Source organism: Hemicordylus capensis, chromosome 1 (assembly GCF_027244095.1).
Source record: "Hemicordylus capensis ecotype Gifberg chromosome 1, rHemCap1.1.pri, whole genome shotgun sequence".
NCBI classification, from domain to species: domain Eukaryota; kingdom Metazoa; phylum Chordata; class Lepidosauria; order Squamata; family Cordylidae; genus Hemicordylus; species Hemicordylus capensis.
This window is the reverse complement of record NC_069657.1, coordinates 426,449,980-426,466,992: the sequence shown is the minus strand read 5'-3', so window position 1 is coordinate 426,466,992 and position 17,013 is coordinate 426,449,980. Positions and strand designations below refer to the sequence as shown.

The following is a 17,013-nucleotide window of genomic DNA, read 5'->3' as shown; positions in this document are numbered from 1 at the left end:
GTCCTCAATTGAATATGGATAGAACAAGTTAGTGTCCTTAAGCCTTCCACTTCCAACTCAGCTGCCTTTGTCCATTCCCCTTGTAGAAAAGGTTTTAAAACATATCTCATTTTAACCTTAATTTTAATGAGATTTAATCTGGCTTAAATGTTCCTTGATTTTAATTGTTTTATTCTGTGTTTTTGATTTTAATGTAAACCACCCTTAGCCACTTCAGGAAGGGCAGTATATAAATTGAATGGATGGATGGATGGATGAATAAAATACATGTGTTTTCAGATAATCCTTTTAATAAGCTCTTTTGCAGATTTCCCCCATATTTTCTGTATATTTGCATATTAAAACAAATTGCCAGAGAGAAAGAAAATAATATTTAAACATCCAAAACAAATTGGAGCAATGAACAAGAAAATACTACCCATACATTATGGGTAAACCTAGTTACTATAAGGGCAACTTAGTTACTATAAGGCTTGTGGTAAAGGGACACAATATTTTTTAAAGGAAATGAGTAATAGATACAAGAATATGGGCTTGAGCCCATACTAGTCACATTCTGAAAAACTAGCTGGGCTGGGAGGGCAACATCTGCACCTCTGGTTTGCTGCAGCCGGTTTTTCTCTCCCCTGCCCCCGCCCGCCCCCCCCCCCCGCTCTGGTGCTTATTTTCCCGGCTGGCCTGCCACTTCCTCCCACCCACCGGCCATCCAGCCTGCCACCTCCTGTCAATCCGCTGCCTCCACCTGCCAGCCGGCCGCCATTGCTGTTTTCTCCCCCGTCCCCATCACTATCCAGGCAGCTACTCGCAAACTCTCACAAGAGCTGCCATACATGGGATTAGCGATGGGTATGCCTTAGAGAAATATATATAAAGATAGTTTAAACATACTTGAAAATTACTTTAGCAAAGCTGTACTTCTTTCTCATAATGCCTTTTCATTTTCCCTTCTGTTCTTCATTTACTGCCAAAAGGTGATCACAGCTGCACTTGAGATACAGAGAACATTTGTTACCTTCTCATGTTTGGATCCTACAAGCAGATAGGTTGGCCCTTGCTCTTTAGGATGGATGACAATGGTATAATGAGTTGATAATAGGCTACGGCCACTGGCTTCATAATCTTCATCTGAGTCACAGGACCGGTCAACTTCTTCAACTTTAGCCTCCCAAAGCTTTATCTGGCCCAAAGGAAACTAGAAAGACAGAGATTAACAAAAGTCAAGGAGGAAATACTCATACGGGATGACATCAAGAAAAACTGACAAAATAAAATAATAATAATAATAATAATAATAATAATAATAATAATAAAGGTCAATAATGCGAAACTATTCAACACCAATGAAACAAAGCAGGCCTACAAGAAAGAACAAGTCAAGAACTGAGCAGAAAAATGGAAAAATAAGCCACTGAATGGTCAATATTTGAACAATGTAAGTGGAAAATCAGACATCAACAAGACCTGCCAATGGCTTAAGAATGGCAACTTGAAGAAAGAAACAGAGGGTTTAATACTGGCTGCACAAGAACAGGCACTAAGAACAAATGAAATAAGAGCAAAAGTCAAAAAATCCACCACAAACAGCAAGTGCCGCCTTTGTAAAGAAGCAGATGAAACAGTGGACCACCTAATCAGCTGTTGTAAAAAGATCGCACAGACTGACTACAAACAAAGGCATGACAAAGTAGCAGGGATGATACACTGGAACATCTGCAAAAAATACAAGCCACCTGTAGCCAAAAATTGGTGGGACCATAAAATTGAAAAAGTTGAAGAAAATGAAGATGTAAAAATATTATGGGACTTCCGACTACAAACAGACAAACATTTGCCACACAATACACCAGATATAACTGTAGTGGAGAAGAAAGAAAAACAAGTCAAAATAATCAACATAGCAATACCAGGGGATAGCAGAATAGAAGAAAAAGAAATAGAAAAAATCACCAAATACAAAGACCTACAAATTGAAATTGAAAGGCTGTGGCAGAAAAAGACCCAAATAATCCCAGTGGTAATTGGCGCCCTGGGTGCAGTTCCAAAAGACCTTGAAGAGCACCTCAACACCATAGGGGCCACAGAAATCACCATCAGCCAATTACAAAAAGCAGCTTTACTGGGAACAGCCTATATTCTGCGACGATATCTATAACAGCAGCAACAACATTGACAATAAAATTCTGGCATCCCAGGTCCTTGGGAAGGACTCGATGTCTGGATAAAACAAACCAGTCAATAACACCTGTCTGACTGTGTAAACAAGATAATAATAACAACACCTGTCTGACTGTGTAAACAAGAAATAATAATAATAGTTTAAATTTTGGAGTAGCAAGCTGCCTAACTGTTTAGCATCCCAAATCAATGAAATTAAATTTCCAAGAAATTTTTTTTAAGATCTTGAAGTGTGTATATACAGGACCGACTTATATATGGTTGCTCCCTTGCATAGGATGGATCAAAATATGATGATCCATCCTATGCAAGATGACCACTTTGCCTTAAGCTGCAACAGTCTGCTTTACATAAAGGGTGACTACTCTGAGAACTGCAGCCTGAATGCTGTAAGGAATAAGAGTAAAAACTAAACTAGATACCATAGGAGATGCATATCTGTCCCATGCCCCCCACAAATAACAGACAATATTTTGTCCTCACTGATAACATCTGATAAAATGAAAACACATGATGTGATGTCAGTGCATTCAGTTTCCCTGCCTCAATCTACTTCAGCCAACGAAGCAGAATGTGAGTAAACTTAGTATAATGACATCAGGTCACACATTTTGTTTTACTAGATATTATCAGTAAGAGAGGAAGAATAGACATGGGCTGCTATTTTTGTAGCAGACACATATCTCCTGTAACATCTGTTTTCATCCTTAGACTCACTGTCACAAGAACAGAACACACTGTAAAAAGGTTGTAAGAACTGGTTGTAGGAACTGAGTATGCAACGATTGCCTCCATTAGCACTATAAAAATGCACTGGGTTGCAATTACAAGGCTGCATCCAGATCAGCACTTGTTGCTCTTGTCCTGGCAACAACTGGATAGGGAGATTTCTTATCGGTGGATGCTTCCTACACCCTCATTATTCAAGTTTGGTTTTTTTAAAAAATTCCCACATAAAAGCTGAATTAAAAAAAAAAAAAGAGTACTGCACCCACGCATACCAAAATAAATTAGATTCAGAATGCTGGAAAAAAAGGAGAAAAATGGGTTACAAAGTAGCCACTTTAAGCTTGGGAAGTACAGTAAAAAAGGTGAATGGATGTATAGGGACAATGATACAAATTAACAATTATTTTTTTAAAAGGCTCCAATAATCAATGAGGAGAGATGGAAAAATGGCTGGCCGGCTGGCCAGTGTGAGACTTGTATTTCAACCAGCTGTGATCTATAACAAATTTTCATACACACACACACACAAATCACAAGCAAAACACTCAAGAGCAACCAATCACAGCAAAAGCCGTAAAATATACCAACTCCTTTCATGATTTTCAATAGGCTGCTTTGCTCTGCCCTGCTCCTAGCAAGCCCTCGGCTTATCACTGGTCCTGAGTACACAATAGGGAAGGTTTGCCTGGAACAAGCTTCCTCAGCCCTTTCTGCCCATTTTCAGAGTTCTCTGAATGCTCCCGATTCCCTACAGAAGGAAAAGGAGCTGATGGAGAGCTAATCCTCTCATCCCTCAGCTGCAGCAATATGTCCTCTCATCTATCTATAGATGCTCACCAAGCACCATTTCCTAACCATTCATAGACCCACAGAAAGCAACGCAAATGCCTATTGGGGAAGCTGAGATACATTGAAAGGAGCCAAAAATGGGAAAGAAGTAATGGAAGAACAGGATTAACTACAAAACAGTGATCTGGGTTCAAATTGTGGGAGGGAATATGAAAAAAAGAGCATTTTCAGAAGTTGGAAGAAAGGCAGCCAGCAAAAGCAGATTGTCTGACAAGACATTCAGAAGAAAGAAAGTTGTGGGAATGGAAGGGGAAGCCGAAGAAAATTTCTTGTGGATGCTGTGTTACCGGGAAGGGGTGTGGGTGGAATATTGCTGAATGTTAGAGCAATGGGAGGGAAAGAGAAGGCATAATTGGAAAGCACTGGTACATCGTGGTACATTAGCACAAAGATTGCTTATTCATGAAAACACATTCTTTGGGGCTTTGTAAACAGTGATTCTACAAAGCTGTATGAAAGGCCTTTGGCATGATCCCCTCTACAAAAGCCTCATATATATCTCCCTTTGTAAAGGGGAATGGCAAGGCACCACTACTGGTGCATCAAATGTTCACTCATCCACCATCTTGGATCGGAGTGGATGACATCATTACAAAATACACCATTGAGGTGTCCCTATGTGTCACACACTACAACTGTTCCAAATTTGGTTCAAATCAGTTAGACAGTCCTCAAGTTAGTGCACTTGCGCCTCAAATGTTCATGTGTATGCCATCTTGGATTGGGGTAGATGACTTTATCACAAACTACACCATTGGGGCATCCCTATGTGTCCTACAGCTGTAGTAAATTTAGTCTAAATCAGTTAAGGGGTTCACAAGTTAGCCCACTTACACCTCAAAAGTTTATGCGTCCACCATCTTGAATCATGGTGGATGTATCATCACAAACTATGCCACTGAGGTGTCCCTGTGTATCACGCACTACAACTGTACCTCATTTGGTTCAAATCCGATATAAAGTCAACAAGTTAGACCACTTGCATCTCAAACATTCACACATCCATCATCTTGGACTGGGGGAGATGACTACATCACAAACTATGCCATTGAGGTTTCCCCATGTGCCCCTACAGCTCTAGCAAATTTGGTTCAAATCGGATAGGTGGTTCACAAGTTAGCCCACTTGTGCCCTCAAATGTTTGCATGTCTGCCATCTTGAATTGGGGTAGATGACTTCATCATGAACTACACAACTGAGGTGTTCCTGTGTGCCACTCACTACAACTGTACCTAATTTGGTTCAGATCAGATGGACAGTCCACAAGTTAGCCCACCATCTTGAATCGGGGTGAATGACATCATCACAAACTATGCCACTGGGGCATCCCTGTGTTTCCCTAGAGCTGTAGAAAATTTGGTTCAAAACGATTAGGCGGTTCACAACTGATTAGGCGGTTCACTTGTGCCTCAAAAGATTACGCGTCCGCCATCTTGAATTGGGGTGGATGTCATTATCACAAACTATGCCATTGAGATGTCCCTACAGCTGTACCCGATTTGGTTCATATTGGTCCAGGCGTTGCAAGTTTATGTTGGGGGGAACACACACACGGATACACAGAATGCTGGGTGATCTCATAAGCCTACTGGAAAGTAGGCTAAAGACAGTTAAAGAGTTTTCTGAGTCCAAGCTTGCAAGAAATATTGGCAAGACTACTTAAAGAGATTCAGGGGAATGTGTCTGAATGAACGTGCATGTACATGTGCACAGAGTATGTATGCATCTTGGAAAAAGTTCTTGCCCTCTTTGCTACCAGGCATCCCTCCTCAGATTGTTCTTTCTGTATATTCTCTACTTCAGTCCCCCTTTCTCAGAAGGAAAACTGAGAAATGACATCAGAATTTAGTGACAACTAACTAGAAACAAGTTCTAATTATTTAATAAGTTAAAGAGAGATACCTTATCTTCTTGACTGCGGAAATAATACAAAGTTTTTCCAACCAACATACACCACACTCTCTTGGAGTATCCATGTTTTACCTGCAAATGAAGAAATTGAAGAATGCCTAGCATGAACACAGCAAGAACCGAGAAATTATTACAGATGACTGCTTTTAACGAAAATGTCAAAAGAAACTAATGTTAGGGGTTAAATTGATATTTAGCTTCTATATTAATATAATCTATGTTACAACAACACAGCTGCACTCAGAGTTCAAATAAACAAACAGGCTGATAATTACCTAGTCAACATGTAGTTTTAACTGAGGCCTTTTAAAACCTGTTGCTGCGGGACCTTCAGCAATAGTATTGGATGCAGCACAAGGAATCATCCCTATCTACGTGTTTGTTTACACTTTCAATAATTCTAAAAGGCAGGTTTCCCTTTGAAGAAATTATGTTGCTTCATACTCAGCAACGTCTGTTCCTTTCTATATGCACAAAAACATTAGCCTTCAATCATGATTTTTCATTAGTGTACCTGGGACAGATATTACACTAGCTGTAAAATCCTAGGCCCCTTCTGGGACTTTCCCCCAAACTGGTGTTTGCTAGCTTCAAAGGAGGTATAGTGGTAGAATGTCCTGAAACGCTGTCCTTCGAAACTTTTTCACATGGATGAATTTGTTTAGATGTCTCAGGTCCATTATCCGACATATTCCACACCCCGCTTTTGGGGAGCTGGAAGTAGCAGGAGTAGAATCCTCCCACCTGTCCATCCACCACACCAGGACGATTGCCCCTTTTGCTAACAACTCCTCACCTCTTTCAGCAGAGCCGGTGTAGCCTTTGTAAAGCGTAAACCTCAAATACTGGCTTCGCCTTGAACTCTATGGCATAGCCTGCTGATATTATCTTCAGGACCCATCGGTCCGATGTTATGCGGTGCCATGCAGATGCATGGCTTGCCAGTTTGATGGTATTGGCAAACATTGATGTTATTGCTGCTGCAAGGATGGAATTGGCAACTATCTGCCGTGCCACAAGGTTGGTATTGGCATCTGTTTTGGATTGATTGAGGTATGGTGATGGAAGCTGGTGCAGAGGGCTGGCCCAGTCCTCAAAGATGCTGTTTTGGAGCCTCAGCCTGTTTGTTGGTTCTGGTTTCCTGGCTTGTTCTACAGTAGATAGGACTTTCTGTAGTCCCTCCTGTCTTGCTGCTTATAACCTGATCTAGGTTTTTGTAAAGTTTGTATCTAGTAATGTAAGATAATGTAGACGCTGAAGTAAAAGTTTCACCGGTAAGCTTTGATTGCTTTAATTTTTCCATGGTGGAATCTGTTTCCTCTGAAAAGAGGCCTTTGCTGTTGAAGGGAAGCCCTTCTATTTTAACCTTCATATCTCTTTGAAGGGTGGCCGACCTAAGCCAGGCATGACACCTCAAGGTTATAGCTGTAGTTAGTATTCTAGATTCTGATTCAGCCAGATGCTTCACTCTACTCAACTGCTGATGAGTAAGCGCTTTGGATTTTGCTAAGGTTTGCCTAAAGTGAGTCTTAAGCTCCTCTGGAAAGAGCTTGTCCAAATCTTGTTATAGAGTGTCCCATAGTGACACAGAGTAGTTGGCAATCTTAACTGGTATGGAGGCCGTAGAATAACATTTACTGCCCACCATGTCTAACCATGTCTAATTTCCTGCCCACCATGATCAGTTGGAAGGCTACTCTGGGAAGAGCAGACACAGCTGAGAAGGTGAGCAAGCTTTTCTAAACATCTAGCCTTTTCCCCTTCAAACAAACTAAGAGGAAGAGGGGAGATTTGCAGGGGCTGTTTCTCTTTAAGGGGTAGGTCTTAGTCTGTGTGTGTGTGTGTGTGTGTGTGTGTGTGTGTGTGTGTTACTTGTTAGGGTTACTTGTTAGGGTTAAGATCTCACAGGGCTTGGAGTTGTTAGGGTTACCTAACTCCAGTGTTTACTTAGTGGCTGCCTGGAGAGGGTGGAGTCAACTAGGGCTGGGAGAGGCCCCACATTCCTTTCCTTTGACTCACATTCTGTGTGTCAGTTGGAAGGCTACGCTACATAAGAGGTGAAGGCCCAAGAGCATAGCAAACAGAGCATAGCAAACAGGACGTAGGAGTTTAGCAGGAAGTGTGTAGGGGAGCCTGGAACAAGCCCCTGCAATCACAAGGATCACAAGGAGCCTGGTGGAGAAGAGAATGTAAGTACATATCCCTCCCTCGTATCCCTCATATTCTTGGGAAAGGCTATTTGGACAGTTAAATAGCTGACCATTACAACTGAGACCTATCCTTCTAATAAACTATCTAATAAACGGACAATAAATTCTCTAAATATTGTAAACAGCCAACAAAAACAGTATGAAGACAGAAGGTCATCAGGGGAAGGGGCACTTCCCAGTGTATTGCACAGAGTGCCACATGTATGACTATTTGCCCCATGGGCAGAAGTCATGGGTGTGTGCTCGGTGCAAGTTGCTCCTGGCTCTCAGGGAACAAATCCATTCCCTTGAGACCAAGGTGGCAGATCTGGAGACGCTAAGAGAGACAGAGAGGCATGTGGACGAGACCTTCAGGGATGTGATAGAGGCATCCCGCTCCAGGGCTGGTAGCTCCTCTGCTGTCAGGGAGAATGAAGGTCTTGGGCAAGGAGGACATCGGTCTGAGGAAGAGGGAAATGCTCCTTTAGAAGGGACCCCTTCTGTGGATGATGAGCCCTTATCCTCTCTCACGGGGGATACTCCTCTGGGGGGTGGGGGCTCCTTGTAGTGGGTGATTCGATCATTAAAGGGATAGAGAGATGGGTTTGTGACCCGCGTGTTGACCGCACGGTGACTTGCCTGCCTGGTGTGAAGGTTGCGGACATCACGCAGTGTCTAGACAGGCTCCTAGGCAGTGCTGGGGAGGAGACAGCTGTCGTGGTGCACGTCAGCACCAATGATGTGGGGAAATGCAGTCAGGAGGTCCTGGAAGCCAAATTTAGGCTGATAGGTAGCATTCTGAAGTCCAGGACCCCCAAGGTAGCATTCTCAGAAATGCTACCTGTTCCGTGCACAAGTACAGTGAGACAGGCAGAGCTGAGGGGTTTCAATGCGTGGATGAGACGTTGGTGCCGGGAGGAGGGGTTTACATTTGTTAGGCACTGGGACACATTTTGGGGCAAGCAAGGCCTGTACAAAAGGGATGGGCTGCACTTGAACCAAGATGGAACCAGACTGCTGGCCTTAAAATCAAAAAGGTTGCAGAGCAGCTTTTAAAATGACACCTGGGGAACAGCCAATGGGAGCTGGGCAGTATCCCATTTGGCAAAAGCCATCCTTTAAAGTGTGAGGCTGCAAAGAATTCAGATAAAACAGAAGGGGACAGTATGAACCGCATAAACAGCAGACGGGAGCCTGTGCCAGCAGGTCAAAGAGTCAAAAGAATAGCATACATCAGGGGAGAGATTCAGCGTATAGATGCTTATATGCCAATGCCAGAAGCCTCCGAGCCAAGATAGGTGAGCTGGAGTGCTTGGTTGCTAACGCAGAAATAGATATAGCGGGCATAACAGAAACATGGTGGAACAGTGAGAACCAGTGGGACACTGTTATCCCTGGGTATAAACTCTATAGAAAGGACAGGGAGGGGCACCTTGGAGGAGAGGTAGCACTGTATGTTAAAGAAGGGATAGAATCTAACAAGCTAGAAAACCTAGGTGGACTGGAGTCCTCCACAGAAACCCTGTGGGTGACTATACAAGGCCGGAAAGGGAACGTGCTACTGGGGACGTGCTATCGCCCTCCGGATCAAAATTCTGACAGTGACTGGGAGTTGCAGGAGGAAATCAGGGAGGTGTCAAGGAGAGGCAGGGCTGTACTTATGGGTGACTTCAATTACCCACATATAGACTGGGTAAATTCACATTCAGGTCAGGACAAAGAGGTCAAATTTCTAGATACGCTAAATGACTGTGCCCTAGAAGAGTTGGTCATGGAACCAACCAGAGAGAAGGCGACCTTGGACCTAATTCTGAGTGACACCAAGGACCTGGTGTGTGATGTCAGTGTCATCGACCCTTTAGGGAACAGTGACCACAGTGCCATCAAATTCAGCATACATGCGGGGAGAGAATCACCAAGGACATCTAACACGGACATTTTGAATTACAGAAGAGGAAACTTCTCCAAAATGAGGAGTATGTTGAAAAGAAAGCTGAGGGGGAAAATCAGGAGAGTCACTTCGCTCCAGAGTGCATGGAGTTTACTCAAAACCACAATATTAGAATCCCAGTTAGATTGTATACGCAAAAGGAGGAAAGGTACCACTAAGTCCAGGAGGATGCCAGCATGGCTAACGAGTACCGTCAAGGAAGCCATAAAAGGGAAGAAGACTTCCTTCCGAAACTGGAAGGCCTGTCCAAACGAAGAGAACAGACAGGAACACAAACTCTGGCAAAAGAAATGCAAGGTGACAATAAGGGAGGCAAAAAGAGAGTCTGAGGAACATTTAGCCAAAAGTATCAAGGGGAATAACAAAAACTTCTTTAAGTACATCAGAAGCAGGAAACCTGCCAGGGAGGCGGTTGGACCATTAAACAATGAGGGAATGAAAGGGATTATTAAGGAGGATATGGAGGTTGCAGAGAAGCTGAATGAGTTATTTGAGTCTGTCTTCACGGCAGAGGATACAGAGGATACCTGTTCCTGAACCAGGCTTTTTAGAGATGGAGGCTAGAGAGCTGAGTCAGATAGAAGTGACAAGGGATAATGTTCTAAGCTGTCTGGAAAAACTGAAAGCTAACAAATCACCAGGGCCGGATGGCATCCATCCAAGAGTCCTCAAAGAACTCAAATGTGAAATTGCCGACCTCCTTGCTAAAATATTTAACTTATCCCTGAAATTGGGCTCTGTACCAGAGGACTGGAGAGTAGCAAATGTAACACCAATTTTCAGAAAGGGATCCAGGGGTGATCCGGGAAATTACAGGCCAGTTAGTCTAACATCCATTCCAGGCAAATTGATGGAAAGCATCCTCAAGGATAAAATTGTAAAGCACCTAGAAGAACAGGCCCTGCTGGGAGTGAGCCAGCATGGCTTCCGCAAAGGTAAATCCTGCCTCACCAACGTTTTGGACTTCTTTGAGGGTGTCAACGAGCGTGTGGATCAAGGTGATTCAGTTGACATAGTACACCTGGACTTCCAAAAAGCTTTTGACAAAGTTCCTCATCAAAGACTCCTGAGGAAACTTAGCAGTCATGGGATAAGGGGACAAATACATGTGTGGATTGCTAACTGGTTGAAAGACAGGAAACAGAGGGGAGGTATAAATGGAGAGTTTTCACAATGGAGGGAAGTAAGAAGTGGGGTCCCCCAGGGATCTGTACTGGGACCGGTGCTTTTTAATTTATTCATAAATGATCTAGAAGCAGGGGTAAGCAGCGATGTGGCCAAATTTGCAGATGATACCAAACTCTTCCGGGTAATGAAATCCAAAACGGATTGTGAGCAGGTCCAAAAGGATCTCTCCAAACTGGGGGAGTGGGCGACAAAATGGCAAATGCGGTTCAATGTTAGCAAGTGTAAAGTGATGCACATTGGGATGAAAAACCCCAACTTCAAGTATATGCTGATGGGATCCGAGCTGTCGGTGACGGACCAGGAGAGGGATCTTGGGGTCGTGGTGGACAGCTCGTTGAAAGTGTCGACTCAATGTGCAGCAGCTGTGAAAAAGGCCAATTCCATGCTAGGGATCATTAGGAAGGGGATTGAAAATAAAATGGCTAACATTATAATGCCCTTATAAAAAACTATGGTGAGACCACACTTGGAGTACTGTGTACAATTCTGGTCACCACATCTTAAAAAGGACATTGTTGAACTGGAGAAGGTACAGAAGAGGGCAACCAAGATGATCAGGGGCCTAGAGCACCTTTCTTATGAGGCAAGACTACAACACCTGGGGCTTTTTAGTTTAGAAAAAAAACGACTGCAAGGTGACATGATAGAGGTCTATAAAATCATGCATGATATGGAGAAAGTGAAATTATTTTCCCTCTCACACAACACTAGAACCAGGGGTCACTCCATGAAATTGATTGCCAGGAGGTCTAGGACCAACAAACGGAAGTACTTTTTTACACAACATGAGATCCACTTGTGGAATTCTCTGCCACAGGATGTGGTGACAGCCAACAACCTGGATGGCTTTAAGAGAGGTTTGGATGACTTCATGGAGGAGAGGTCTATCAATGGCTACTAGTCGGAGGGCTGTGGGCCACCTCCAGCCTCAAGGGCAGCATGCCTCTGAGTACCAGTTGCAGGAGAGTAATGGCAGGAGAGAGGGCACGCCCTCAACTCCTGTCTGTGGCTTCCAGTAGCATCTGGTGGGCCACTGTGTGAAACAGGATGCTGGACTAGATGCGCCTTGGGGCTGATCCAGCAGGGCTGTTCTTATGTTAATGTCCTGCCCTCTTTGTCTGCAGGAGTGGTGTGTCTTTGTAAGGATTTTGATGTAGTGGCACAGTCTATAACAAGTGAATTAAGCACTTTGTGCAGCTCTAGTAATCACTGGAAGACCAGGAAGGGCTACTGGTTGTGCAGAAAGAGATCTGGCCATGAAGTTGCAGACTGGATCACCAATTGTCACAGTTTGAGTCTTGAGATCTAATCCCAAGGCCTCAGTCATCTCTTTGATTTGAATGAGGCAAGCCTTCATCTCCTAAGCTGGAGGAAAAAAAGGAAGGGGTAGCCACGTCTGGAGGTGGATCCTGTAAAACGCCTACTGTTTCATCATCTGATTCAAAATCTGAGGAGGCGTGATGACTCTCAGACTGAGTCAGGGAAGAACCTGGCACAGGGTCTGGTGGTATTGGTGACCTTGGCGGAGGAGATTGGGGTGCCGCAATTTGAATCTCAGTGGAAGCAGTCTGTCTAGATCCAGTCTGGGTCTGTGAGGTTTGTTTGGGTCTCGCCTGCATTCGTGTGGTGTTTGTGACCATCGCTGGCTTGATCACCTCTTGAAGGACTGGTAGAGTTTGTGTAGTTGCAGCTGTAGTCATCACCTTTTCTCTTGGCAAGGAGGAAGATGCGTCCCCTGCCGCCAACATTCTTACTGGTATTGTGCATGCTAGGTCAGCCATTAAGGCGTTTTGCCTGTCCAAGTTGGAAGTCCTCCAAGACCCATCTTCCTGATGGTCACAAGTAAGGACCAGATATCATGATATTCCTGAACATACTCAGAAGTACCTAGTCATTAAGGATAAATCCATAAGGCCTCTCTTGTCTTCAGTGAAAAAGTGCTGCCTTCAGTGCTGTCTTTATTCTCAAGGGTAAGTTTGCATGGGAAGGGGGAAACTGGCAGGGAAGGACAGGTGGAGATTGTGAACTCACTATGAGTTGGTCCAGCTTCAGAGGGGGTTTGGACTTGGCTTATAATAGGGAATGGAATTCTGCTTAAAGAGCGCTGGGGTATTCTGAACTCCCATGATGTTTACAATGGAAAGGCAAAACTATACACTGGCTGACATTTTGACTAAAATTGTTCAATACTACTACTCTTGAGTTACTGTAACGGACTACTAAATTTCAATAGGACTACTTCTAGTAAATTAAGTCAGGATGTCAGCCATTTACAAAAACAATGTACATATACAAATATGTACTATAATTCCGTCTGCTAAAACAGAATGGCTAATTTAGAAAAACACACACAAATTACATACGAGGGTGGCCTTCATTATTCACAGGAGTTCTGTTCTCACCTACAGGTGCGAATACAGAAACAGCGAATAAGAAAATCTTACCCCTATGGGAATCTAGGGGTTAAGTTTCTACACACAAAAGGCTAAAAATCAGAAGGGGGCAGCGGGAAAGCATAAATAAGAGAAATAAAGTACTCTCTATTATCAGACAGTTAGATTTCCAAATGGAAATCATCTCTGAAATTAAAATTGCATCACTTGGGCACATCTCAAGAAGCTCTTACTGGGCGAAGATTAGAGCAGGCGCTTTGCTTTGTGAAGCAACAGCTCCGAGATATAGATTTGCAGGAGGAGTCCGCACGGCTACCCAAGGGAATATACTTAGGTTCTCAAACTTTTAACTATAAACTGGCTGAATACTTAGACCAGATCTTGGTACCAAAATTTAGAAGAGTTTTGACCTCAGTGTGATTAAACGTTCTCCCTTCAGCAGTACTTGATAGTAAATTCAAATGATTTCCTTATGATCAGCACTGTTGCCCCTGCGGCTCAGGGGATATAGAATCTATCACCCCTGTTATTCTTTATCGCCAGTTTTATAAGGACGCTCGCACCAAATTTATTGCTCCTATTTATCCTGGTCACACAGACCAATTTTATTTGGAAATTATGCTGACCAATTTTAAACCTGTAATTTCAGATAATGTGGCAAAGTTCTGTTTCATGGCGTTGAAGCTCCATAAAGAATGTATTAGTAATTTGAACAGTTAGTGATTTTGTAAACTTTGAAATTTCCTGAATTTTCTTATTAATGCTATTAATTGTTATTGTTTGTTAATCTGGTCTGTGACCGCAATAAACTTACTACTTCTCTCTCTCTCTTCTAAAGTACTCTTCGTTGCTCTCCAGGTCTCCAGCAATGCCCCTGCTCCAACTCTTAATTTTAGCAAAAAATCACAAGATCTTTTTTAAGAGCCACAAAATGGCTCCACATTGTCTCCAGACTGGAAATGACTCTGGAAGTAATTTCCAGTGGTCCTAAAACCGTGGATAGGCGAAAATCACCTATTTTTGCACCCATGGATATAGAAACCAGGTCTCTAGGATCTCATCATGGACACGTACAACTATGGTTGCTGGAACTGTGGATAACGAGGGCCACCTGTACACAAAATAGAACAGTATACTGGGGAATAAGGATGTTTACCTTGGTAAGCAGGCCTTTCATAGCCGGTTTGACATCTGGCTGAATTAAAAGTTGACTTGCAGCCTGTACTTTAAGAAAATCCTGCAGTACTTTGATCCACTCTTCTAAGATATTTGGGGAATCCGCAGTCAAGTAATATGTCCGTTTTTCAGTAGTTAGCTGCAAAGTAATGCAAGAAATAACACAGAATTGTGGGACTATAATCCTTTCCTGTAACACATGATTAGTACAGACTTCACTTTAAGTATTTAAATAAACACAGTGTGAAGTTAAGCTAGTTCCACTGGGAAAAATACATCAGGGCTGATAAGAATTTTAACGGAATGAATGATTGTTTACAAATACAAAATTTCAGTAAGATTAAAACAACTTCAATTAGAGTTGTATGAAATTGCACTGCAAAATGTATATCTAGTCAACATTAATTGTAAACTTCCTTCAAATTGCCACTGATTCTTCACCTGGACAGAAGTCTCCCAATTCATATTTGGGGCAAGATTCAGGAGGAGGTCTTATCCTCCTCCCTCTGCATTCCCGTACAACATCTGGCTTGGGAGAGGAAGAAGGTTATATGTTGATTATCTCAAATTTGGGATAAGGGGGCAGGAGCCAGATTTGGGAACGTAGACCAGTCTAGGGCTGTATCTTGCACAGATGGCTTTATAGAGGAGTGTAAGGAATGTTTGGAAGCAGACCTCCTCACTCTCTCAGTCATAACCGAGGCTGCTGCTGTTATGGCAGGAAGAGCAAGAAAGGAGAGAACTTAATGCATGGGATGGTTGTGAGGTGATTATGAAAAAGACTGGAACTTTTCTTCCCTTCCTCACCCATCAAACCTGATGGCTCTTCAGCTAGTAAACAAAAGAGTGAACAGCTATCCATCAAACTTAATTATCATAAAATTAAGAACAGTCCTGCTGGATCAGGCCCAAGGCTAATCCAGTCCAGCATCCTCTTTCACACAGAGGCCCAACAGATGCCTCGGAGAAGACTACAGGCAAGAGGTGAGGGCATGCCGTCTGTCCTGCTATTGCTCCCCTGCAACTGGTATTTATCCTCTTGTCTGAGGCTGGAAGTGGCCTGTAGCCACCAGACTGGTAGCCAATGATAGAAGTGTCCTCCATGAATTTGTCTAAGCCCCTTTTAAAGCCATCCAAGCTGGTGGCCATCATCACATCCTGTGGCAGAGAATTCCATAGAATAATTATGTGTTGTGTGAAAAAGTACTTCCTTTTGTTGGTCCTAAAATTCTCAGCCATTCTAAAAAATTCCCAACCATTCTAAAATTCTAAAGTAACATAAGCATAGACAACAAAATGCATGTTTTATTTCCCATTTCCAATTTCTTTACTGCACCATCATTCAGTGGACTAATAAAAATTCAGTACCCACAGCAAAGGATATTGAAACTTTAAGGCAGAACTGCACAGCTTTGGCCCTCCAGCAGTTTTTGGACTACAACTCCCACCATTTCCAGCCATAGTGGCTAATATCCAGGGATTATGGAGTTGTAGGCCAATATCTGCAGGAGGGCTGAAGTTGTGTAGCTCTGCTTTAAGGCATTAATTTTTCTTTTGCAGCCAGAGGGAATTATTTAGCAGTTGCACTTGGAATAGAAGGGATGGAAGAGTTATAGAGGGTTTGGCTTTCAGTGTAATATATATGGAAAGGAAAGAGAAAATAGGAGTTTTTGAAGTCTACTGTCAGAGCTCAATTGCTCCACAGAGACATACAGATGGTTAGCCGAGCTTCTCAATAAAGCAGTTGCATTAAAAAGATAATAATCTCCAGAGCCATCACTTTAGAGTAGCCATACTATTCAGACCTCAATCAGCCCCAACAAGGGGTTTCTTTGAAATAAAAAAAATCCCACCCTTCCCTGGCACACACAGAGAAGACCACCTTCTTTCAAACACAGTAAGTTAAAGAAGCACCTGAACTGTTTGTTTTCCATCACCTTTTACGATACGGCTGGATGCACATAGTTCGATTTGACCTTGGGGTTTCCGTATTACATCACTCTAAGGGAAAAAGTGAGACAAAGGATTATTTATGCATAGCAGCAGGAGTAAATTAGCAAGGTTACACATTGCAGGGCGGAATGTTCAAAACACCCTTTAAATTTCCACACACTCTGGGCACTCAGCATCATAAAAAGTATGTTGAAACAGATGAATTACCTTAGCATTTAGGTATGCCCTTTAAAATATATTTCATTGATTATATTTATTTTCAAAAGACTGTTTTAAGTATCCGTTTAAAGAAGCACAATACTGTTACATGCTCCCCCAATTCCCCTAAGCTGCAAGAAATCTAAGCACAACTATCTAAGTATTAGCTTGCTTTGAATAAGAGAGCACTGAAGACTTACAGTGTCTTTGTAATATGTGTTTTATTTACAAATATACCAGCAGATCCCGCTGGGAGCAGAAAGACTCCAGAAACAGGAATGAAAACTGCTGATAATGCATC

General features: G+C 42.8%; 1 protein-coding gene across 3 annotated transcripts in view; it reads right to left on the bottom strand.

The window, feature by feature from the left end:
- PLEKHH2 (pleckstrin homology, MyTH4 and FERM domain containing H2) overlaps positions 1–17,013 on the bottom strand; it is a 111,986-nt gene that overhangs the window by 40,792 nt on the left and 54,181 nt on the right. For all 3 annotated transcript variants that reach the window (XM_053311769.1, XM_053311778.1, XM_053311786.1), the window contains 4 exons: positions 16,476–16,562; positions 14,542–14,700; positions 5,656–5,736; positions 1,013–1,192 (listed from right to left, as the gene is read on the bottom strand). In XM_053311769.1, the coding sequence (XP_053167744.1) occupies positions 1,013–1,192; positions 5,656–5,736; positions 14,542–14,700; positions 16,476–16,562 (507 nt within the window). The remainder of the gene's footprint in view (positions 1–1,012; positions 1,193–5,655; positions 5,737–14,541; positions 14,701–16,475; positions 16,563–17,013) is intronic.